Source organism: Pteropus medius, unplaced genomic scaffold (genome assembly GCF_902729225.1).
Source record: "Pteropus medius unplaced genomic scaffold, Ma_sr-lr_union100, whole genome shotgun sequence".
In the NCBI taxonomy this organism is placed as follows: Eukaryota; Metazoa; Chordata; class Mammalia; order Chiroptera; family Pteropodidae; genus Pteropus; species Pteropus medius.
The window spans coordinates 11,353,546-11,378,770 of NW_024354875.1; the positions used below are offsets into that span (position 1 = coordinate 11,353,546).

At 34.3% G+C, this 25,225-nt stretch overlaps 1 protein-coding gene across 7 annotated transcripts in view; it reads right to left on the reverse strand.

The window, feature by feature from the left end:
* ZEB2 (zinc finger E-box binding homeobox 2) overlaps positions 1-25,225 on the reverse strand; it is a 131,021-nt gene that overhangs the window by 18,722 nt on the left and 87,074 nt on the right. For all 7 annotated transcript variants that reach the window (XM_039855598.1, XM_039855601.1, XM_039855599.1 and 4 more), the window contains exons 3-5: positions 24,556-24,813; positions 19,564-19,635; positions 641-829 (exon numbers count right to left, since the gene is read on the reverse strand). In XM_039855598.1, coding sequence (XP_039711532.1) covers positions 641-829; positions 19,564-19,635; positions 24,556-24,813 — 519 coding nt within the window. The remainder of the gene's footprint in view (positions 1-640; positions 830-19,563; positions 19,636-24,555; positions 24,814-25,225) is intronic.

The following is a 25,225-nucleotide window of genomic DNA, read 5'->3' on the forward strand; positions in this document are numbered from 1 at the left end:
AATGGCAGCTAATGGGCTGACTGCCCGGGATGGTATGACAGGAATCACTGCAATCTGCTCCACGAGAGAGCCATCATTGCACTCGGCCTCCGCGCACACCAGTCCCCTCGCACACCCAGGACAGACTTGTTGGAATCAGCTCACACTGCGCTAGAAAATTAATTAATTACTTGAGCTTTTGGGGGGAAATTTAAACAGCTGACAAATGAGGAAATTCTCTTTAGGTGACTGACAGTTCGTAGTAAACCTTCAGTCACTATATGACTCAGGAATTCACAATGTGAAGGAGCTTTTCAGGTGTCCATAAAAAAGAACAAAAGGTTAGGGTCAGTATTTCTAAACTCTTTTTCCGTCAAAAGTGAAATATTTCAAAAAGATAGGAAACAATTTAGATATTTTTATCTCTTAGAAATAGGCTCTAATTGTTCTTGTTCTTTATTGGATGTACAAATGACACAAATTTGCTGACAAAAAAATTTCACAATACCCTAAAATTACAGTTCTAATCTTTGCTCATGAAATTCCATGCCTCTGCAGCTGTTCTTCAAATTTTAAGGTAAACACCCAGGCATGTAGTGCATTTGTAATTGTAACAGCTGCAGAGGTCAGTGTAGTGGCTAAAAATGAATTACAGCCTCACCATTTTCTTCTTGCCCATTGGCCTCTGGCGTGCCAAGGCGAGACAGCTCCTCAGGGGCTTCTGGGTAAATAATGGCTGTGTCACTGCGCTGAAGGTATTCCTCGATGCTGACTGCATGGCCATCGCGTTCCTCCAGTTTTCTTTTGGCAAAGTATTCCTCAAAGTCTGATGTGCAATTTGCATTCTTAACTGCAATCATAAAAGGAGAAGATATGTCTTTTCAGGGCCTTCTTCCTAGGAGCCCAAGTCTGCTTACATCTTTGCTAGTAAGAAATGTTGACTTGCAAAAGACTATAAAAACCTAGTTTATTTGTAAGAAATGTTGCAAATGACCGGTCATTGGCTGAATGCTTATTCTCATAATACGTGCAAAAAGAGAGAACACTTGCTTAAGTTAAATAGGCAGAAAATTTTATTTTCTTCTTCCAGGAATAGTCCACATAATTCACAAAGAATGAAAAAAAAAATTTTTTTTAATGTTTTTTAGGGAAAATTTTTGAAAAACGGAACTAGTCTAAGATTCATAAACAAGAGATAATATGAATGCAAAGCTACTTTAATAGTCTATATAACACTTTTTTTTCTTTTAATAAAGATATATTTAATTTGTTATTGCCCACTAAACTTAACTTCCCAACTACAGATACATCTCGTTGCTAAATATAAGCTTTTAACCCTGTACTTTGAATATCACAGACGACCAGGACTAGTAGTCTGAGACAGATCTGAGACAGATATTCCTAGAGAGATATTAATGCGACTTTGTTAAAAAATCATGAAATGTGGTAGTTTATCTTTTCCTATAATTTCAATATGTAGCTCAGTATTTTAAAGCTGCTGAAAATAAAATTAAGGTTATAACTGATATAAATAAAATAAAAAGTAACAGAGTGAGTTAAGAAAACAGCTATAGCTGTGTGATTTTGATATTATTTTTAAATTTCGTAATTACGAACCTATTCCCAAGAAATAAATAATGGTTGTAAATAAATTTTGGAATTCGTGTCACAAGAATGTGTATATTCTGAAATAAGTCGTGGCTTAAATATTCTAAATAAAATTTTTTTATGCCTAAGAGAGTCGGGAGAGTGGCTGTAACATTATACTCTAGTTAAGTAGGTGAAAAACAAATCCTTTGCTTATACAATTAATGGTGGAGTGCTACCTTCATAGTTTCTGAGAGCAGAAACTATGTATTTTTTCACTGTATTCTTCATCTCACCTTCTCTGTTATAAAAGATATATATAGTACTTGCCATACCACTTCTGCTTGGCAGTTTGTGGCACAGTGATAGTCAAGTAAGTCAGTTAATTTTAATTTTTATTTTTGGCTTTCACCCTTATGAACCTGTGGACTATAGATGAGAATAGAAAGTGGAACCTTCCATTAATTCAATAAGTATTTACTGAATGCCTGGTATGTGATAGTCATCACTTCTTGTTTTAACGAGCAAAAAACAGATCCAGTCTCATCCTTCAGGAAGCCATGAGAGAAGTCAATACTAGTGATATTGTCTCAAAAATGAATATAACATTACAAACTCAAATAAGTATTACGAAAGGAAGTCATATGGTGATATGAAAGAAATAACAGGGGGGCCTGATGGGGACCTCATAGAGTCTGGAAAGCTTTAACTGAGAATGCATGAAGCTTAACTTTAGAAGATGGGGAAGAGCAGTGGTGACTGGAAGGAGCATGCAGCATTTCCGGACCTAAAAGGACAGTGCTGGAGTGCAGAGAGCGAAAGTGGAGCAGTGTGATATAAGAATGAAGAGACAGGCACGAACCAGACCGGCAGCATATGATAGCCCTATTGAGTCTTTGGGTTCTATTCCAAGAGAAGAAGGAAGCCATTGAAGGGTATTAAGCACGGAGGATGGTTGAATGAAATTATGAATTATCTGCATTTTTAAATGACAAATCTGGCTATAGTATGATAGGGATTGCAAGAAGAGAAAAGTCAATTCTTGGAAATCAGGTAGGAGTCTCTTGCCATAGGCCAGGAAAAAGATAAAGGTCAAGGAATTGGTGATGGAAACAATACGAGAAGTGGCTGGATTTGAGAGATACTTTAGAAGTAAAATCACTAGCCTTTTGGGAAAAGAACGGGATGTGTCACAAAGGGTGAGGCTAGGATTTTTCCTTAGGTTCGAGTTTTTCAAATTTGTGATGTATGATAGGTGACATTAATCAAAGTCTTAAAAGACTTGTAACTGTGAACTAATACACTGGATCAAATTAAAGAAAACTGGGGAGCATTACACTTTGTAGTCCATTAAGCTAAGTGCTAACAATCCTGAAAATGATGATCTCAAATCTTTTTCTTTTTCCACTCCAACTTCCGTTAATTTTAACAAAGCAACAGTATGATTCCAAGACCTGTATTTCCTTCAAATATAGATTCAGAATGTGCACTAGTGGGTTAAGATCTTATATCCTGACATTTTGCTTAAATATTTTCTTAGAATCTAAAATCTTAATTCTTTTCTTAGAAGAATACATAGAATCAGATTACTTTTTCACTGGTATACTCATGATGCTATGGATGTTTTACAAAGGATGCTTACTGGTGGTGATTGCGACAGTGTCATTTAACTTGCACTATTAAGTCGCTAGAGAGTATGAAGCAAATGGCAACTTGCACAAACTATTTGTTCATTGTTTTGAATCATCAAAATAACTTCATTTCTATCAAAAACCATATTTTGTTTTTAAAGGCAAGAAAAAATAAAGGGGACAAAATGGTGAATCCAAGATAAACCTCTCTTGAACAACTTGACGGATTTGACAAATGACTGACTTTTTTCAGCATTGTGGTAGTAGAAAGTAATGTAATAGCTCCCTTCTGAATTCAGACCTACTCAAATATTAAGTGTTTGCGACACAATTTATTTAAGTTTTTCAAGAACATTGTCCCACTTGAAGATCCTTAGCCCTAGTAAACATAGATAGGTGTACATTTAACATTCTAATTTTATCTTGATATTTCAGCAACTATTTGAATTATTTGGCTATCTTTACATGAATTTTCATTTGCATATGAATGTTTCCATCAGAAATGTAATCAAATGCAAATTAAATTGGATTTGCATTAATAGGCTTTTGGCTTAAAAGGGAGGAAAATTCTGATTTTTCTGGATAGGCAAATAAACTGCATCTAGATACATCACTGGTATTTGGAGAGGCAATTCACTTGCTAGATCAAATTTGGCCATGCTAGACTTCTGTGTCAAGTGTGATGGGGACAAAAGACATCAAATCATGTTCTCTCTTTAAGAATCACTTTTGATCATTTTTGTATGCTGAGCATTGAGTATACGACCTAGAAATTAGTAGACTCTCAAGAATCATTTATGGAATATATGTGGAATAAATTATGTCCTTGACACTAATCTTGGTATAGAAGTCTTCTAGTAAAAGGAAACATAAAATAAAGTACCTACAGTTGAGCTAGAAACTTAGACCTACTATTCAAGTAACTGTAGAACAATTAGGTGATAAACAGTAGCGGAAATTATCAATATTTGCAAGAGTCACAATCTGGTGACTGCCAGAGGGGAGGAAGAGTAGGGGGTTGAGAGAAAAAGGTACAGTGTTGAAGAAGTACAAATTAGTAGTTAAAAAATACTCATGGAGATGTAGAGTACAGCATAGGGAATACAGTCAATAGTATTGCAATGGCTATGTGTAGACCCAGATGGGTGATAGAATAATAGGGGGTGGGAGGGAACATTAAAAAGTTCAATAAGGCCTATACAAGTATTCGAAAATAGTTTCATGAAGAAGACAGCACTCAATCATTTACATCTATTTACTCCATAAGGATTTTTCTTCTTGTGGTACAGATATGCTATTACTTATGTGTTTCAGTATCCAGACTCGCTTAAGTGGGCTGGAGTCTAGCTTTCCATGAACTAGGTATAACCATCCTGGATATAATGTGGGTTTTCCCTGGTGTTGCTATGGGTGCCAGTAACATGATTTTCCTACTCAGCACCACAACATTCTCCTTGCTTGAGAACGGTTTCCCACTTTCTCGATTGTCAAATCTTGTGATATGTAAGGCAGCTGCCACGTTATTGCATGATCTTGCTCCCCTAGACACAGTGAATTAATCTGAAGTGAACTAATCATAGACCTGAAGTGAACCAATCATAGACCTCCATTCTCCAGGCAAAATTATTGATTGGTCCAGAGATAGCCAGTAAATCCAACTGAACTCAGTAAATCCCTTCCCTATGATTTTAGGACTTTGTTCCAAAAAGAATATCAAAGCAGTTTTTTTTTTCTCTCAAGTGACTGTAGTTATAAAATGTAGAACAAAGGAATTGATATATCCCATGTAAAGTAAGAGGACTGAAGAAGAGAGAGAATGAAACAGATATACAGAGAAAAGTAGAGACAAGATGGCAGGTCTGGACAGTATTTGCTCCTGAGGCCAAGCTGCACCTCTGTCCTTCCAGGGGCTCTGTTGTCAACCCTCCTTAGATTCTGTGAGCTGGAACTCTCCCTTTGCTAACTTTGGCTATGTTGTGTTTCAGTCTCTTAGACTCTCAATCACCCTGATTATTACAATACTAGAACAAATTATAGAATTACATATTGGTTATTCTCAAATTGTTGGGAAGGATGAAGTTTTGATTCTATTTTGAAGTTCACAATTTTGATTTTTGCAAAGATTTTGTAATATTGTAGAGTGGACACAGGAATGAGTAGAAAATTTGCTAGAAAGTTATAGAATTCCCCACTGCATTTTTCTAGTCTAAAGTCAACCTCATTTTCTTTCTCGCCCCCCCACCCCACCACCAGTAATCCTCTTCATTCCTTGGTCTCCTTGGAAAAACTGCCAAAACACACTGACAAAGGATATTTGCATGATATTTATGATCAAGCCGTAATAAAAATTCACAAGAAACCTCAAGTAATTTCTTCCCATACCTTCTCCAGAGATTTTGCATTTAGTCCTAAAATTTACCCTAATGTCTTGCAAATATCTCAACCTTCCCTAAGGTCAAGTAAACTTTTCTTTATCTAAAAAAAAATATATTTTAATTAATTAAAAATGTTTCCTCATAGCCATGTATTTTAATATTGTTAGGGTAAATTTCTAGGTCCCTTCAACTCAGAAAAGCCTCAAATTTCTTGTAAATATGGTGGTCCTTCTTCCTAATGTTGCATTAATGATACTTTCATAAATATCTTTATTTCTAGCTTAGATAGATATTCATATTTTTAGGTAGATAATGGTAAATATTAATATGGACTGATTTTAAAAACTATTGCCTAAAAAACAAGCAATGGTAACAGAACTCTAAATAAAAGAGAAATATTGCCCTTCAAATCAGTCACCACCCCCGTGGTTGTCTTAGGGTACTTTCTCAAAGATTCTTAACAGCCAGTTTTACTTAGTATTTACAAGTAGTTCATTACAATGAGATCTCAATACTTAATCCTTCTCTTTTTTTTTTTTGTTTCCCTCTCTTTACTTTTATTACCTCACCATTTATTTTATTTGTAACGAGCTTGTGTTCATGTAGGAAAACAGGTACTCTATTATCACTTGTCTAGTATCCAGCATGTTTTAAATTTTCATTAAAAATTAAAGAAATATATTTGAATATTATGCTAAGCCATTTTAATAAACATTAAAATGAATAAATAATTCTCTTGTAAAGGAAAATATCTTGGAGGGTCTAGAAGAGCTGAAGCAAGTATATGTAAAAAATCGAGTAGAATCACTCATCCATTTCTTTGTTTAATAACTATTTATTGAGTGCCTACTAGTGCCAGAGAGTGTGCTTGGGGATGAGGACACAATGATGTTGACTGATAATATTTTTCTTCTGCGATTCTCATCTTTAGAGACATGTATATAAAATGGTTGTAATTCTGCAATATACAGACATGTAAATACATAAATATGTATCCACGTATACATACACAGAGACTTCTTCAGTATAACATAGAAATTATACATTTGTTATATAATCTGGATTTCACTCACTTTATACATTCAAGCAAAAGGACTGGAAGAAGCAATCCCAAATCTAGGTAACTATATTCATCATCTTTTTGAAAATTAGTGTCTTTATTAACGACATTTTAGTTAAGAAAACATAGATTATTTTTAATTTCGTCACTGATATTACATTTTTTAGTTTAAAGAAGCCCATCCTCGGCATTTGTTGAGGTTTTTAAATTCTCATGACTACTTTGTTTAAAGTTGACTAATTAAATGGAATATAAGCATTTCGTCATTAAAAATGCATGTGTGCATTTCTGCAGGTTTCCAAAATACATATTGGCACCAGGTATCTAAAAACAACCATGAGGGAAGAGGGTGATCTTTTCCTCATTACCCAGCTACACAGGCAGCCCAACAGAGTCTCCAACAGCTACAGAGGTGTGCGTAAAGCCATGCAAGGCTCGTCAAGAGCAACAAAGTTCTCTTCTCTTCTTGGGAATTTGTACAGCATCTGGGTTAGTCTCTCCATGTCTGCTCTGACATGGCTTTCTCCCAGGAACACATGTTCAGATACCAGTGAGAGTTCCCCATGTGTAAGAGCTTTAGGAAAGAGAGTTGCAGAAGGAACAGAGAGATGGGAATCTGTACTACTCTGCAGGATCAAATATCTCCCTAAACAGCAGGAAGCAGCCCAGTCAGGGACAGTCTAATTTTAAAGTGAGGTTTATGTTAGGGGATTGTGAATATCGAGATTTAGAGACTACCACTGTTAGACGGTTTTGATTGTTATATATCCATTCAGAATTCATGCCTTTAAAAAAAAAATTCCTGTTAGATAATATGTATTATCTTTCACATCACTGTGGAATCTAAGAATTTGGAATCGGTATATTACCGAAAAGACCCTTAGATTATTTTATTACATTTTAGAGGGGTTTATGAAGTAAGGTGCTTTTGCCCAACAATTCAGTGAGCTTTTCATAGGCTTTCTGTAGAGACATACGACATGTAAGGATGCTTTAGGTCAGTGTTTTTCAGAATGTGGTCTCCAGGATTGTAGCATCAGTATTACTTGGGAACCTGTTTGAAATGCAAGTTGTTGGGATCCACCCCAGACCTATGAAATCAACAATCTGTATTTTAACAAGCCCTTCAGGAGCTTCTGATGCATGCCCCGTTTAAGAATCACTACTCTAGGAATTCAATTCTCTGCCTCATCTGGCTAAATAAGGCATTCAGTAATATGGTTTTGGGAAACAGCACAGAATTACTCCCATGTGAAGTAGCCTTCCTGACTATCTCTACTTGAGTTCATACCCTCCATTTGCATTTACTAAATATAACCTGGATATCTCCATTTTTAAACTTATCACATCACATTGTAATCTTTCATTTACATGTCTGTGACCTAATAAAGGTATAGATCAAGTCTTATTCAGCTTTCTATTAACAGTGCCTAGTACAGTGCCTGGTACACAGCTAATGCTCAATAACTAAAAAATTAGACCAAGTTCAGGGTCATTGAACTCCTCATATTAACTGAGCTATTTATATATTTTAATATCAATAGCCTCATCTGTAAAATGACAGTATATGGTTTCTGGGGTGTCTCTGAAGTTTCAGAATTCCATAATTTCAGTTAATTATGTGCCCTAATCAATTAGCTTTTTTATTCACTGGCTAGGCCTAGAAAGTTTTATCTGTATTCTTTTCAATTAAAAACTCAAATCAACACAGCTTTCTGATGGACGAACCACATAAACAGATTAAGGCAAAATATTTTGGAGCTGCCTGGAAACCACAGACAACGTCACAAGGAAAACAGTGTTTATTAAATATTTGTTGAATGAATGAAGGAGACACTCAAGAAGCTTGGGATATCAGTTATTTCTTATGGGAACTCTTGCTGTGAAGTGTAGATAGCTGCTCCTAATCACAAACAAAGCTAATAAAACCACAGCATTCATTAGCTAGAAAGTGACAGGCTCTTCTTGGTGTATAGTGATTATAGTCTGAAAATGACCCTCCTGTCTAACCTGCCAACTGCTACTTCTGTTTTTCGCTCTGCTAGAACATATTATTTTTTCTACTTTAGTTCTGAAAACTCATTGTATGAAATTAACTAAAAATTTTTTAAAATGATAATTTGCATGACATATCTGACTGGATGACAAAACTCTTCCATCATATATAAATGCAACAAACATATTTAAAAAATGACATACTTTATAATAGCATGATTCTCTCCTTGTTAAGTATTTAGGTACTAACCGAATTATCTGATAAACCGATCTTGCACAATTGATGAACACTATACATCCACTTAACCCTTGCTGAGAAATAATACATCATGATCAAAGTTGTGTGGCTTCTGTTACCCATGTTAGAAAACTGTCCAATTTAAAAGTTTTAATTTAGACTCTATATGAGAGTAATAAGAGGAATTAGAAGTTATTAAACCAAGAAGATAATAAATATACAGAAACTTTCTTACTCTTTTCCCTACTTTCTCTCTGCTAATTATATGACTCACAGAATTCATGTTTAAAGAGGCCTAACCATTTGCTAACCTGCTAACTTTATCAATAATATTATCAATTATCAACATCGGGAGAGTTATACCCTGCTCTATGAGTTTCTTGCTCAAGCAAAATTTGCAATCTAGTTTTAGATCTTCACCTGGTATTCAGTTATTCTGGAGACACCGAAAGGACTCTGTAAAGCTGGACAGAATTGGCATTTCTAAGTGGTACTCTAGGACATGAACCCCTGATCCCACTCCTTCCCATCCTGGTTGATACTCAGTTATTATCCTAATGCTTTTATGAGGTATAAACAGGAATAGTTACATAATTTGCGGGGCCCAATGCTAAATGTCAACAACAGAGCATTAAACCAAGGGTGAGGCCCTTCTAAGCACAAGGCCCTGTGTGACTGTGCAGGTCTCATGACCAGTATGCTGGCCCTGGATATGACATGAGGCACAGCCTCTAATACTACACCAACTAGTGTAGCCCTTGCTTTTTGTTTTCTCTGGTCATGCTTTATGGTAAAAATCTCATTAGAAGAAAGGATAGGGTGGGGGGAGTCCAAAATTTCTAGTCTAATCTCATTTAACAGATGATACAACTAAGGTACAGTGAGGTTCATGACTCATGCAAAGTTACACAAATAATTTCTTGAAGAGCTGGATGGAGACTTCATGTACCTTGATTCCTAACCCATTACTTTTTCAGCTATATCATAATGACTCATTATGAGAGAGAGAGAGAGAGGGAAAGAGAGAGAGAGAAAGAGAGAAAGAGAATCCCATCTTTTTGGTTTTTGTGAAGTCTAACTAATTGGATATGATTTGAATAGGTTCTAGATGCTGAGAAGGTCACTAGGACATTATACGTAGTTCTAAACAACAACATATAACACCATAAAATTAGTATAGGAAAAGCCTATGTAAATGCCACTTCAATATAAAGGAAATATTAATATTTAAATCTTTTCTTCCTCTATTTTTCTTTTTGTGTTCCTGCTCTTCTGAATCCTATGCTCATTTACTTATTTATTTATTTTACTGGGTGATCCATATCTAATTCTATTGGGGTAAAGCAAAATCATCACAAAAGTTCTTCCAATTCTCCACTTCAGATGCTTATTTAAAATTTCTGTTTAATATTTAAGGGTTGTATGTTCCTAATTTGGATATTTCTTATTTTTAATCATGTTTCTAAAAGCACTCAATACAGAATAACTTTACAAAGCACCTTGCAAAGGTGAATTTTCATTAACTATTATGGTTATAGTAAATAAAAAATGTCTCAAGCTGAACTTAGGACTAGAGACTTTATTCACGGTTCATTTTGCTTTCCCATTTCAGATATCACTTGTTTATCCCCCCACATACTTAATGATATCCTCCTATATGCGTTCCACTTCTTCAGATTAAATTAAACTGTATCATTCCTTGATAACATCCTATCCCTCACAGACCTTTTCCCCAGAGCTACCCCTGCATTCATCTGTCTTAACACACAGAGCAGAGTGGATGGGTCAACATTCTCCTTAATTCACATTACTGTTTCAAACCAGCATTCCTATTTTATTAAATTGCTCATCATTTATTTGCTTATTCCTTTATTCAACAAATAACCTATTTATAAACCATCAAGGCTGCATAAACACTCTGTTTACTGAGAGGGAAGATGGAAAAAAGCAAACTTAACTTCTTCCCTCAAAAAGCCTCCAATCTGTAATGGTAATTTTTCAAAGTTAAGTCATCCATTCTCCATCATGTTTTATGACACTGCCTATATCGCACAAGTAAAGTGACCCCAGGCTGCCATTACTATCATTCTGAAAAACGTCATTACTCTAAAGACAGTCCATGAACATGGATGTCCAACAACATGGATGGCTACACCATGGTACTGGGCTAATTCCATCTCTCTGAACCGGAACTTGGAACTTATACTCTCTGCTTTCAATTTTCTGCCCTTCAACACTCTGCCCGTTATTCAGTTCTTCATTCCCTTGAAAGAGGTACTTTGTTGTGATAATTAGGCCCTGATAAGTCCCCCAGTCCATTTCACCTGTTCTGATTTTATACTTGCCTCAATTCACTCTAGAGCTTGAAATCACTTTCTTTCCGGCCCTTTATTCTTCAGGGATTCTTACCTTGTCAGACTGAAATCCAGCCAAATTTTCCTGCTCCTAGAGTATCCAAAATGTCTAAAGAAACTTAAACCATTATATTGACTTGTTTCGGTCTATGTTACCAAAGTAGAATATTCTTTTGTATGATAATCGAATCTCCATTCATTGTCCACAGCAATTACTCTAAATTTCCACTTCTCAAGATTCCAACCTTTTCTCAATCCCCTATTTTCAACTAAGTTCTTTTACCCCTTACTTCAAAGAATGCAACCCATAGGATGTGAATTCCCTAAACTACTTTAAAGTCAACCAAAATCTCTCTACCATTATTCTCCCTTCCTTTTTTGATCTTATTGCTATAAGAAAAAAAAAAGATGTCTCTGCCCATAGCCAAGGCAACCATCTAAAGCTATACCCTCACTCTGCTGATAACTTTTTCTTACATTTTGCTCTTTCTCTCTTTCTCATAGAGGCATGTTCAATAAGCCTTTGTTCTGAAGAAAACCTTCCCTGAAATTTGCTGTCTCCTAAGGCACCTCTCTATTTTCATGTCTCCAATATTTTACTCCATGCTCTGTCAGGAGCCCTCCACAATACTGAACACTTTTCACTTGAACCTACATAGCTTGTTGTGTTTCAAATAAAACATCATTAATCCATATGTTATTATTATTAATAACAACAATGGTTAGCAATGATTAAATATTTATTATGTCTAACATTGTGATAAACATTTTACACATATTATTTTTCATCTACGATTGTTTCATTGGCCCAACTGAATGTAAGTCCTTAATGACAGTGATTATTCATTGTATCTTTAATGACACTTAACAAAATGCGCTTAGTAGGGTCTCCCTAAGTGACTATTGATCTGAATAGCAAATGAGGTTATAATTATTTATTTGTAAATTTTGCTTTTCCATTATTATGATTTTTCCTATTGGTACCATAAGATTTTTCATTTCTTAAGGATTGAAAATAAACTTACTATTTCTCTAAAGTTTCTTTCTCAAGCCTCAGGTCAAATTCTGCACAAAAAGAATACTCTGACTAAAAAGAATGAATGTAATTATCTTAGTGGTTATTAATAAGTGACATTTTATTATTTGTTTATTTCATTGTTATCCAGAACAGGAAGAAAAAAAAGATATGATCCCTGATGCCCGTCAATGACCATGTGAAGAAAAAATCTGACAGCTTTCATCATTGCACACAAACATTATAAATACTACTAAATCCTCTCCTACATTTAAAAAAGGATGCTAGATAAAATGAAGTGAGATAGAAAACTAAGCTATTACTTTTTAATGTTCATACTTTAACTTCAAATGCATTGTCGGAGCAGTGAAAATAAACTTGTCCCACAACTTGTCTGGGTAGTTTTCCAAGATGTTAAAGGAAGTTAATTGGCAAAGGCTCTTAAAATTGACTGGTTAGTCCTTCTATTACAAATTTGTTAAATACTGTATTTTTGTTTTCTAGAGAAGAAGTTAATGAAAAACCAGGGCGAAAGGAGAAAATGGTTCAGAATGCATTTATTTCTTAATGAACAAAAATGGTTTAAAACTTACTTGTAGATGCAAACGAACTGGCAGAAACAAAACAAAACATAATGGGTATCTACTATATGTCAGGCTTTTTAATAGGTACTTTAAAAATGCTATACCATTAATCCCTACAATGAAACTTCGTACACAGGAAATTATTATGTCCACTTCACTGGTGTGGAAATGAAGGCTTATTATACATTCAAGTTCATGTAACTAATAACTGGTAGAGACAAAATTCAAATGTAGTTTATTTGACTCCAGAATCTGGAACGTCTCGAAACAACATTTGCCTTTCCTATGTAAAAGCACTTATATATTATTCTTAAAATATTGGAAGCATGTTTAATGATTATAGTCAACATAGTTCCTTCTTGGACAATAATTTTCTTGCATTATGTGAGATTAAGAACTGAGACCTAAATTGGCCTTGCCGAGTTTCTAGATGTAAGGTGCTTTTCTTTTCCCAGCAAAAGAAGCAAAGATGCAGGAGGTTATTAATAGCCCTTTATAACTAGAGTAGTAGATTGTCTGAGTGAATATAACTTTCACACTTTCAAAGAGGAAACAACAGGGGCCTATTTGGGTCTTGATATGCACATGGAACCGCATTAATGTTAATGATCACCATGCACCTGAGAGAGATCCTTGTTACTACTAGCGCATCAGCAAACTCACGTTTATAACGCTCCCGTTTTTCCATTTCTCTAATCTTCTTGGAAAATAGTACTTTCACACATTCTTAAAAATTCTACCTACTAATTTCATTCTGATTTTGAATCCAATTAATATCTGGAAGATGTAAAGTTCTTTGTAAAAATGCATTCCTTCTCTAATGCGTTAAAACATACACTTTTCTTTCATTTTTACAACTTAAAACAAATGTAGTGACATTAAATGCAATGTGGAAACTTATTAATATAAATCAGAGTTTGCAAGGCTTTATGTTGTTTTTAGTCAATTTTGTTGTGCTGTTGTTAATCTAACTCTGTTGTAAAGAGTAGTGATATTTTAGGCTGTTGTTCTTTGCCTTTAACAAGTTGGTTTCAGGAACTTAAATCCTGGTTTTACTCTCTGAAGATGCTGGACTTAATTCTCTCCACAGGGAATGTTTTTCCTATCAAGGCTTCCTTCTCAGAGTCCATTTCCACCAAATATTCATTCGTTCGCTTATTTGCCCATTCATTTCAGCAGTCAAAATGTATATCATTTGTGTTTACAGCTATACTGGGCACTTTGAGGTAAACAAGGAATATACTTGCTTTTTCTTAAAGCAAGCATTTTTGGGGCAATTACAAGGCCAATATATACATTATGTATTTAATTACCTCAATAATCCTATGAAGTAGATATCATGATAATCTACCCCTGTTTTATAGCTGGAGAAATCTCTTGTCTTCATGAAATTAACTAGGTGAAATAGATACAAATAATATAAAGAGGAACAATTCAACATGCTAAAATTAGTGGTGTGCACCTGAGGGCTATGGAATTTCAGAGAAGGAACAGACTGATGTGGTTTGAGGTGTTCAAGTATGACCACAGTAACGAAATGGGATGTGAGGTGGCTCTGAAGAACAGAAAGGTAGGTAGAATTGGGAGGACGGGATGAAAGGGAGAGAATAGGGTCTCAAGGAATAGCAGAGATTTGGGTTGGTATAAATGTGATTCCTTCTTGACAGTACCAAGGGATTTGCTCTAACAAGAATGGAACATCGTTGGTATGAAATGGATGGCACTTAATACTGTGGAGAATGTGGGTTTTTTCCTATAGGTACTAAGGTGCATTGGGGATTTTAAAAATGGAATTTCGACAATGAGAAAAAAATTATTTTTTTTTTTTAAAAAAAGGTGAACTGACAAAATAGAGGAAGACATGAAGTCTAGATACCAATCAAATGTAACTGAGCCTTTCTTGCTTGAGACTAGAATAATCAGAGATGAAAATGTCTGGTTGGTTATTTCAGTCAGGTGTTAAAACTATGTCAGCCTAGAAAGATGAAAGAGAAGTCAAGTGTTGTTTATCTCTCATTCACTCCCTCATTTCTTCAAAAACTCTTTCTGATTGAGACCATTCCAAGATCTATGGTGATAAAATGGTGAAAACCTCATACTATTCCTGCCCTCAACAAGCTTACAATCTAGTGGGAAGAAACACACCTGCAGGTGACTAAGTATAATGAGAGAGAGAGTGAAATAAATTCTATAAGAAGGCCTTCAAATGAATGAGTGGTTAATACTGAGTGGGAGTCTGTTAAATGGCTTCCTGGTATAGATGGCCTTTAAAAATGTGTATGATGCTGTCAGGCTAAGAAAGAATGAGTGGCTTTCTAGGTTGAAGAAAAACCATGAGCAAAAGCAAAGGAGTATAAATGGTAAACAGTCTTTCAGAGCTGAGGCATACTCTGAAAAGTGGTATTAAAGGCAAAAGGGAGGGTGCCAGCTCAGCTCAAACGCCAATTCATTCTGAAAACAATGGAGAACCATACAAGATTGAGTATGAAATGGAGTGGGGGATGAATGACAGTTATTCATCTTCCCTAAGTGTTAGGAAAACAATTTCAAATTAACTTTATTAGTGTAAAGACTGTGTTGAAGAAATTAGGGATTGAAAACAGGGGGCCTGGTTAACAAGATATGTAATAGCTCAAATGAAAGATGAGGATTTAAATTAGGACAGTGAAAAAAATGATATACAAATGATATACAATATTTGTGACAGTAGAATTGATAGTACTTGATGACTAATTAGACAAAGTAGGTAAGAGTCAAAGATGATACCATAGTATTTATTTTTTTAGCAGGATCAGCTCCTTAGAGTGGTAAAAATCTTCTGAGGCAAAAGGATATGTCAGCTGATTTACTTTATCCCCAAGTACGCCACCAGCTATGTGTCATTTTTAACTAGTTTCTTCAACTATCGAATTACAGTTAAGGAATTTTTGTATAACTTTCAATTTTAGAATTCTGTGATTCCATTCAACTAAACTTTCCTACTACTTTTCGTAGCTTTAAACTCAGCAGAATATACTAGGAAGGAGATGCTGTTAGATTCCTAAAGGACTACTTTATCTATTTATATAAAGTTAGTTAAATTTTACTATTTAATAGATATTTAGAATTGAGGAAGAATTTCAGAAGTCAATTCCTTACTTTTAGTTAGAAATGAAATATGTGTTGAGTATTCAGCAAGAAATATTAGAGGTGTTTTCTTTGTTTTTCTTTGACAAGTTATTCCAGTTAATAACAACACTTTCTATAAGAATATTTGTTTAACTTGTTTAAAATTTATCTATTCCAATGTCTGTTAGTTCTGCTTTGATTAGAAAAGAACAATGGTATCTTGATATTTGACGATTCCATATTTATTCATTAATACAAACATTTATTGAGAGCTTATTAATTTTAAGAAACTCTTATAGCCAATGTGGTAGCCTAAAAAATAATCCATGTTTTCAAAGTTAGCAATCTAATTTGGAAAAGACAACACATTAATTAACAACACACTATAGCACCTATGACAAGGTTAGCTGATTTGTTCTATGAGTTCATTGCAGAAAAATATCATTTAAGTTGGGATGTCTAGAGAATGTCAGAAGGACTTGAATGAAGAGAAAAATATGGTCCATTAACAAGTAATTCCAACTAGAAAAGATGTCTTATTTCAGTTCCACATGTGTTTAGCTTCCAAAAAGATGCTAGAGCTAAGAAGCAGTAAACTTATGGTTGGGAAGAGACACGTATTTATTCTCTAAAAGGCGCACAGCTATAAACTAAGGATCAGCAGTAGGTTCTTAATTACCAAGTCCAAAGTATTTGCTTAGCATTCTTTCACAATTGTAGTTATTTGAATCTTTTGATTGACTTGACCATTCTCTTCTTTTTGAAACTTTCTTATTTTTGCTTCTGGATGTTTAATTTTTTTTTTTTTCTGTTACAGTCTATTTTCTTTCAATGAATTTGACTTTTCTTCCAACCTACCAGCAGCCCTGGTCTCAGCTTTCTACTTGTTTCAATGAAAACAATCTCAATAGTAAGTCTCTATGAGACAATGTCCCAAGATGTTAAATACTATAGTACTGAATGTATTTGCATGACTCTCAAATTTCTATAATCAGCCTCGACTTCCTGGGTTTCAATTCCTCATTTTCAATGGACATTTTCATATTCTCATATATATTTATCTTTTATATAACTTTACATAACTTTTATATGAAAATACTTATGTCTAAAGACCAGCTAAAAGTCTTTTTTCCAAAACTGGATCTTTCTTCAGACTACCTAGAAATGGCAAGTATTGTGATGTTCTAAACATGCAGATTTGTAATCTCTTGAAGCCATTTTGACTCCATCACCCAGAGAATCAATTAGTTGTAAGAAGTCATGTTGCTGATTTCACCACTGTCACCACCCTAAGACAAGCTTTTTACCACTTCACACCTGAATAACTACAATGACTTCCAGTTGGTCTCTCAAAGTCTGGTTTTTCCCCTACAGAAATCATGGTAGTATAACATGACCCAAACTCTTGTTTGATAATTTATATTCTCCATCAGCTAGCTTCAACTTAAATGTCTCACTTCATTTCCCATGAATTGTCTCCTAGGACCCTCTGATTCAGACAAATTATTTTACTAACTATCCTCTGAATAAGTATCACAATTTCCTTCCTTGGCTAACATACTCCTTTTCTGCTAGAAAGTCCTTCCTCTCTCTCTTATGACTACTGAAAATGTACTTAGTTCAAATTTCACCTCCTCTGTAAAACCTTTTCTAAATACTAACCATATAGGATCTTTCCCAATTCCGTAATTTGAAATAATTTTGGTTCCTACATACGCTGCATATTTATCACATATTTTCATTTATTGTTCATAATTTTTTCTTGCATCAGTCTCATATTCCAAATTAAAGAATAACCATGTCTTATGCTATCTGACCCATCTTCTACCACACATACACACAACAGCGGATATATAGAAGATATTCAATGAATACTTACTGATTTATTTATTGACTGATTACATATGAACTATAAGGAATAGTAAGCATTATGAGAAAAAGGGATCTTAAAGCTAGGTGAAAGAACATTTAAAATGGATTCTGAAATCTGAATAGGAACAATTTTTATTAACCTTATTTTAGACTTTAAGTGTGTAAAACACCTGCTAAATTGTCACTTTGTGAGATATATTTGCCTTTTTTGACACTTTCAATGCCTATAAAGTTAATAAAAATTAGAATTTATTTATGTTTGAAGTTAAAATTTAATATTATTTTTAAAAGGAACCTGAAGCCACTTTTGATCTCATGAATTGGGAAATCAATCAATTTATACTATCTCTTTATTATTATGTTTTTAAATAAAGTTATTTTGTCTTGTTTCTATTTTACATGGTGAGGGTACTTCTGCAACATAGAATATTAAAACTAAAATATTCTTAAGAAGCAACCTATTCAATTTATTCATTTTTCAGGTGTAGAAAGTGAGTTCCAAAGAGGTAACTGACTTGCCCAAGGTCACAATCTAGTTATGGCCAGAGCTGTACCTAAAAATCAGGATTATTGGTTCCTAATGCTACACTTTCTCTATGATCCCATATTTCACAATCCCAACTTCCACAGTTTTATTTTTGTACCTTAACATTATTCAAATGAAAGAAAAATTACAATTTTTCATTATTTCTCTTATTTTACACCCAAGAAAGTGAATTAGTGCCTTGTAAGTTATTAATAAGAAATAGAAGCACAGCATGAACAGTTTATTATGATGTGTATCAACATAAAAGAGATACGAATGTCATCTTAATTATTTATGTTTCTAAAAGTTCATAAAACTGTAACTTTTTTTTCAGTGCCAAGTTGAATGGAAGTAGTTAAGTGATTTTTTTTGGGGGGGGGCGGTTTGTTTTGGAAGCTAACCTTATACTGGGCACTATGCTAATATTTGTAATGGTAGTGTGAAGGATTGTTTTAAACATAAGCCTTATTCAGGAAAAGAGAGATAAACATAGTGAGTCGATGTAAATTTGTGCTGGTGACGTGAGAATGTGAGAGAGGACGCTGTTCAGTTTTTGGGAAAGGACATGGACTTTCACAATTGTCCTAAAACTCCGCTCTATAGCAGTGGCAGAGGAAAACAAAATGCCACTTACTGCTTCCGTATTGTAAATTTTTTAGCTTCATTAAATAGAAATGAAATTGTCAGTGCTTTTTAAAATTTCTGTCTAGAAAATATTATTTAGAGGGGCTAAAGGGTAATGAGAATTGAAAGTGAAGATGGAATAAAAAGGAACTTAGATAATCAAGTTTTGTAAGGAACGTTCATGAAAATTTGGTTTATCTTTCTGTAAAAAACATTTTACAATTGAAATTACACCATATCATTTGAATTCTCAATGACTAATATCAAGTGATGGCTAAAAGAGGCATATTTTATTCTGATTTTAAAATTATTTGTGCCATGTTTTAAAATAAAAATTACTTCCAGAAATTTGCCAAACTCATGCTTTGAAAGGATCCAATTCACCTTTTCAGCTTTCATAGGCAGATTAGGAGTTTATAAATGAAAGATATATCTGCTGAATAAAATATCAAAATATAGAGAGTTCTGATTTGAAGCAAAACAAGGGACTTGCAACATCCAACTTACTTCTTCAGTCTCAGAGATACAAATGGAAGGGTCAGTGTTTCTTACCCTGACTCACTGAATCCACATGACACAGGACAATATGATTTTAGCACGGTAAACTTAACTCACCTGTACCATTGTTACCTGTGGTCTGGATCGTGGCTTCAGGCCCCATAGTGTCATAGTCTTCCTTCATTTCTTCTGTGGGGGAAAATTATCTTTAGCATTTCAAAATTGTAGAAAGGCTTACTATACTAAGCATGCCAACCACAGGAACAAGAAAGATTCTTTTAAAGGAAAACAGAGAAAAGGCTTGTTGTCAACCTCTAAACAATAGCTTTGTTCAAGCATCTGAATGAATCCAATAGTGCTAACTGCACAAGAACTTATTTACTTAAGCATTACTGCAAGCTGTGAAAAACAGAGGTGTTTATTTGGGGCAAATGAAGGGCTTTTCTTCTGGTGGTTGTTCTAGTAACAAACAGGAGGAAAGATATGATTTTTTTCAATAAAAGTCAAAAGCAACTAAGTATTTTTACTTAAGAAGAGACACACTAACTGCTATGCCTCTGGTAACCCTGGATGATTAGTGGCAAGTCAGAATTTCTTATTTTATTTCCATACTTTTTCTCCCTTTGGAGTAGCTATAATGGCATTAATCCATGCAAGTGTATCTTTTTTAGAAATCCAATCTTACATAGCAAAATATGAAATGCCCAGTTTATAAGAGAAGCATTCTAGAGGTATTGAAAATACCTGTTTCACTTTTTTATTTAACCTTCTAAAATATACCTTCCTTATTCCTTCTCTACCACTCCATAAGTATTCCCCTTCCTTATTTATGCCGTAGTAGACAATCAAAGCTATTTTCTGAGGAAAACTATATAGATATAAAAACAACTCAATGTTCTGATGAAGATTAAAGTATGTAACATTAAAGTTGAGGACTCATAAGTGATAAAAGGCCATTTTCTAAATTTGCAATATTTTAAAATAGGGAGAGTGTGAAAAATAGAAGAACTCTTGAATTTTCTGCCAACAAAACTGTAAAGTATGTGAGAGGGCAGAGAAAGACAGCTGACAGTTAAAAATTCTCCAAGTAAGCAAATGAAGCATGAACTTTTAAACACTGTATTTTCACAATACTAAATATTGATCCAGGAAAAATATCTCTCTGTGATAATCGTTTTACTTAAGACAAGAGAAACTTTATAAATAGGTCTCTGAATTCCCAAATTTATCCCAATCATTCTTTATTCATCACATTCTAGTCATAATTATTTGATAAAACAACAAGTTCTAGCAAATGTTACAGCAAAATTACAATGCATGTTTTTCAAGCAGTGTCTTGCAACTTCTCTGTTTATGGTTTCAGAGCTCGAAAATCATGGACTTCTTAAGGCAAAATACATAGATGCTAATTTAATGCCAGTGAATTATAGACAGAATAATTGTGAATGGTATTTGTTTAAACTGCACAACCACTTTAAATTCATTCTTGGCCCTGGACTTCTCTCTTATTTGAGGAAGATTTTCACAGGGGCGTTTTGCATAAAACATTTAGAAATTCAATATATAGTAATATTGTATTGTCAATTGTAATAATTGATCGGTTAAAAAGCTCGCTCATCTGATATTTTTATCAGTCTCTGCAAGGAATTAAATTAAGGTATTTCTGAGAAGTTCAGTACTAGATATAAATATAGCTTTTGTGTCTTTCTTCCTCGCTCTTCTCATGTGATTTCTGGTAGCTAAGAGTCAGAAGTATCATAAGTTTTCCATCTGAGAGATCAAGTCACTGAGGGGAAAACAGTTAACAGCATTTTTTTTTTTTTTTTTTTGCATAATAGTGGTAATGTTCAAGATTTCTGCTGCACTTCCTTCCTCATTGTCATTTCTTATGAAAAAGTAAAGAGAAGTTACAGTAGGTGGTTGCTTCCCAAATTATCAAGTACTGGGTATATAAACGTATAGTCGGCATTTTGTGTGCATCGCCTTCTGTAGTAATAATTTAGTTATAACTCTCTTCTACCAAAGATTGTGCAACTGAGACGGTGTCGCTGTTTCCTAAAATGTACTTTGATTCAATTTACTGAGTATCAACCTTTTTTTTTTTTTTTTAAAGCAAGCTCAATTTATGAAAATGAAACACTAAATCTTTTTCAGGTATGTATTAGAAATACCATGTATATGCCTACTTAATTTTCACTTGAATCCATAGTCAGATAGACATAATACACAGTTGAGGAATATCTCCTCTGAATTAATGGCAGTCCTGGCTGTCTTTCTGCCTCATGCCTAACCTTAAACATTTCCAAGACACCTCTGACTCAGCATACTGTGTCTAAAACCACATAGTATATTTATTTTTAAAACACTTGTAAAAGTTTGCATTTTCCAGTCACCCTTGGGATGAAGGTTTGTAAAAATAAAGAGCACTTTCTTCCTTAAGATGAAGAATCCTTGAATAAGCAGAAAGAAGCCAAGATGCAGGTGATTTATTTAAGTCTGTGTCAATGATAATGATGTCATGGTTTCCAGCACACTGTGTCCACTCCATTGTAGGACGAAAGAATGTCAAGGACAATTCTAAACACAAAACTTTGATTGTGCTGGAACCGGAAAGGCACAGTAAGAACTCCACTGCGCTCTTCAGTTCAAAACCTGCATCCTGCAGACAAACTACAGAAAGCATGGGAGAAAGAGCAAAGGAGAAGGGGCTTATCTCAGAGTAAAGCTATGTGCTGAGGTATGATGGTAGACAGCCAGGCACCAGGGATAAAACACTACTAAATAAAACAGCACCAGAATTAGAATTATTGTCTATATTGTGTGTTTTGAACAATAAAAGAAAAATATTTTATCAGAAGAAAAATGTGTTATCTAAGAGTCAGGATAAACAATGAGTAGCTTTTTAAGACCAATTTCTTTTCATTAGACATCAAGGCACCACATCAGAGCACTTTTGGAACAATAAAAAAAAAGAACAATAAATCACTACTAATCATTAGAACTAGACAGGTAATAGCCGGGTAACTTTCTTGGACCAAATAGCCAAATGAGATTAGGGATTTACATTTTATTTAATTATTGAGACTCCAGAATGCTAGCTTATTTACCATAAAGGTAAGAGCAAAGAACAGCCTGTTCATTTGTATCACAGGCACCATTAAATACAGGTGATGACAGGGTTTGTAATGCATTCATATGGGTTATTGTAAATTAAAACATTTAGAATTATGATCCATGACCAACACAAAAAGCTGCTTTGATCAGAAACTACTATAGCTCGATATTGCTGTTTTGGCTTTTTTCAATTATTGATCTTAATTTTTGAAAATTAAACTTCTTTTTAGAAGTTTAGAGCCATACATTTGTTATGTCGTTATTAATTATTCCTTTAAGGGTGGAAATTCTAGTAATTGGTCCTTACCCTTGATTTCTAGATATTAAAATTTAAAGCATCAGAACATTCATTCTTATAGCCCTGCATATCTAGTTCATTAACAAATATGAATAGCTAACACCAGCTCATTTAAATAGTATGTCTTACATGAGTTCTCGCCACACTCTGTTTCTGTCACACTGCTCCCAAGAATCATTGGCTCTTATTATACATGTAAATGGCTATCATAAAAATAAAAATTTCATTTAAGATTGTTAATGACTTCTGCAGCAGTCAGACTTCCTTTAATGATCATCCTCTGCCCCTAATTAAACGTATTTATCTTTCAAGCATCTTTGGCTGAGTTCTCCCTCATAGTTGAAAATCTAAAACCTTAAGTCTTAATGGATATAACGATAAATGTTTATGTGTAAGATTGCTGAGATTCGAGAAACCTTCACCGAAAGCAAAATTGGAAACAGAAAGAGTACAAAACTTGGCACAGTATGTTAGGAAAACGAAAAACAAATACGCTACTCTCAAACTGCCATCAGTCTTTTTTTCTTTTTTTTTTTTTTTTAACATTTCATTTTCTTTAGTTAGTGGAAGTACTCTTATTATCCTCCTTCTAGTATACCAAACAATTATTCTGCCTATGTTCAATGTTTTACAGTCTGCGACATCACAATAGCATATAGGTAGACTCTTTTTTTATTTAATTTTTTTATTAAAGTATAATTGGCATGCAATAAGTAGACTCTTATGCTTACTTATTTCCCTTCCCACCCATTTCACTTATTTATTAAAAAGCTACTGTTATTTATATCATAAGAGAAAAAAACAAAGAGGGGTAAATCATGACAGCTCTCACTGGGTCTTGGGAATAGCGATCAAGGAGGCACAAAAGTGACTTAGAGGGGCCATTTAAAATTTTTTTACAGGCCACCTTACCAAGTAAAGATGAGTAGAGGGAGTTTCAGGGAGTCGGATTAATTCTTCTGTTAATCATTTCATACCTTAGTGATATTCCTGCTTAAGTGAATTTTAAACCAGTGCCTTTTTTCCATTTGCACGATAGTATCTGAAGTTTTAGTTTGAACATAAATTACTTTGTTTTTATTATAGCTGGCCTTGGACCATTTTTACTTCTCCAGAGATTCCCACCAAATAGCAGGAATCATTATCAAGTACTTAGCTGTTAAATAACAAGAAAGCTACCTGACCAGGTAAAAGTGTGAAATCACATTCACACTTAACAAAAGGGAATGATTAGATGGTTGAATTACAATAGGAGGTATCAGACAGACATTGAAACTCCATTAAACTGACAGCTATTTGGTTTATATTGCTACATAATTTACACACAAAACTTTCAAAATTATGTTAGTTGTGAGTTTTTATGCTTGCTTCCATTTTCTATCCTGAAAGTACAGATCTTGATCATACCATATAATTTGCACATTATAAATGTGGTGCAAATACTTCATGCTGTGTGTTTAAAATGTCGTTCATATTCAACTTGCATCAAAACTGACACATAATCCCTTCCTAAGATGTCAGTGGTGTAATGTGATAACACTACTATCACTTCATAATCTGTCACCAGCTTTGGTATTTCTATTCTGCAAGGGCTATGGAAAGAAATATTTTAATTATTTTGTTGTGGACATTCCACAAGGTAGTAAAGATTAGTTTAAGATGGCACAGGAAGGGGCCAAGTAGCTTTTGACACTTACCTGGACCATCTACAGAGGCTTGCAGAATGTCGTTGTTGTGCCAGGTATGTTCCACTCCACCCTCCCTTATCTCATCTTCCTCTTCCTCTCTTGGCAACAGAGCTTGGCTCACGTGTGGGGAGGACTCATGGTCGGGCACGCCAGCTGGACTCCTCTCCTGGCCCAGAGGGTTAGCAATCCCGTCCTCCTCAGCAATTTGAAGCTTGTCCTCCTCATCTGTTTCGGAACCCGTGTCCACTACATTGTCATAGTTCACCACTGAAGAGAAAGCACAGAACACACACTCTCTAAACACTCTGTTGAAAACTATCAGTCACCCCTAATTGTTTAGTTAAATGGAAAATAATTAATATTTTCATTACTTAATTACTCAACCATGTCAGGAAAATATAATTAATATCTTTCATGTTTTAGCATTTTTATTCTTATTCAATTAAAGCTGGGTACTCTTTCTGATTTTAAATAGTCTTTTACTAAAAAGTTGAGAAATTTTAAAAAGCAACAGAAGCACATATACTCGAAAATATGTCTATACTGCATATGAAAGAGACACATTGCAATATGCACTTTTGATACTCCATAGAAACTTAAAAAATAGATCAGCAAATGACAATTTTATTAGCTTAGAGACACAGAGTGTTTACCATAAAACGTTGTGCTACAAATATGA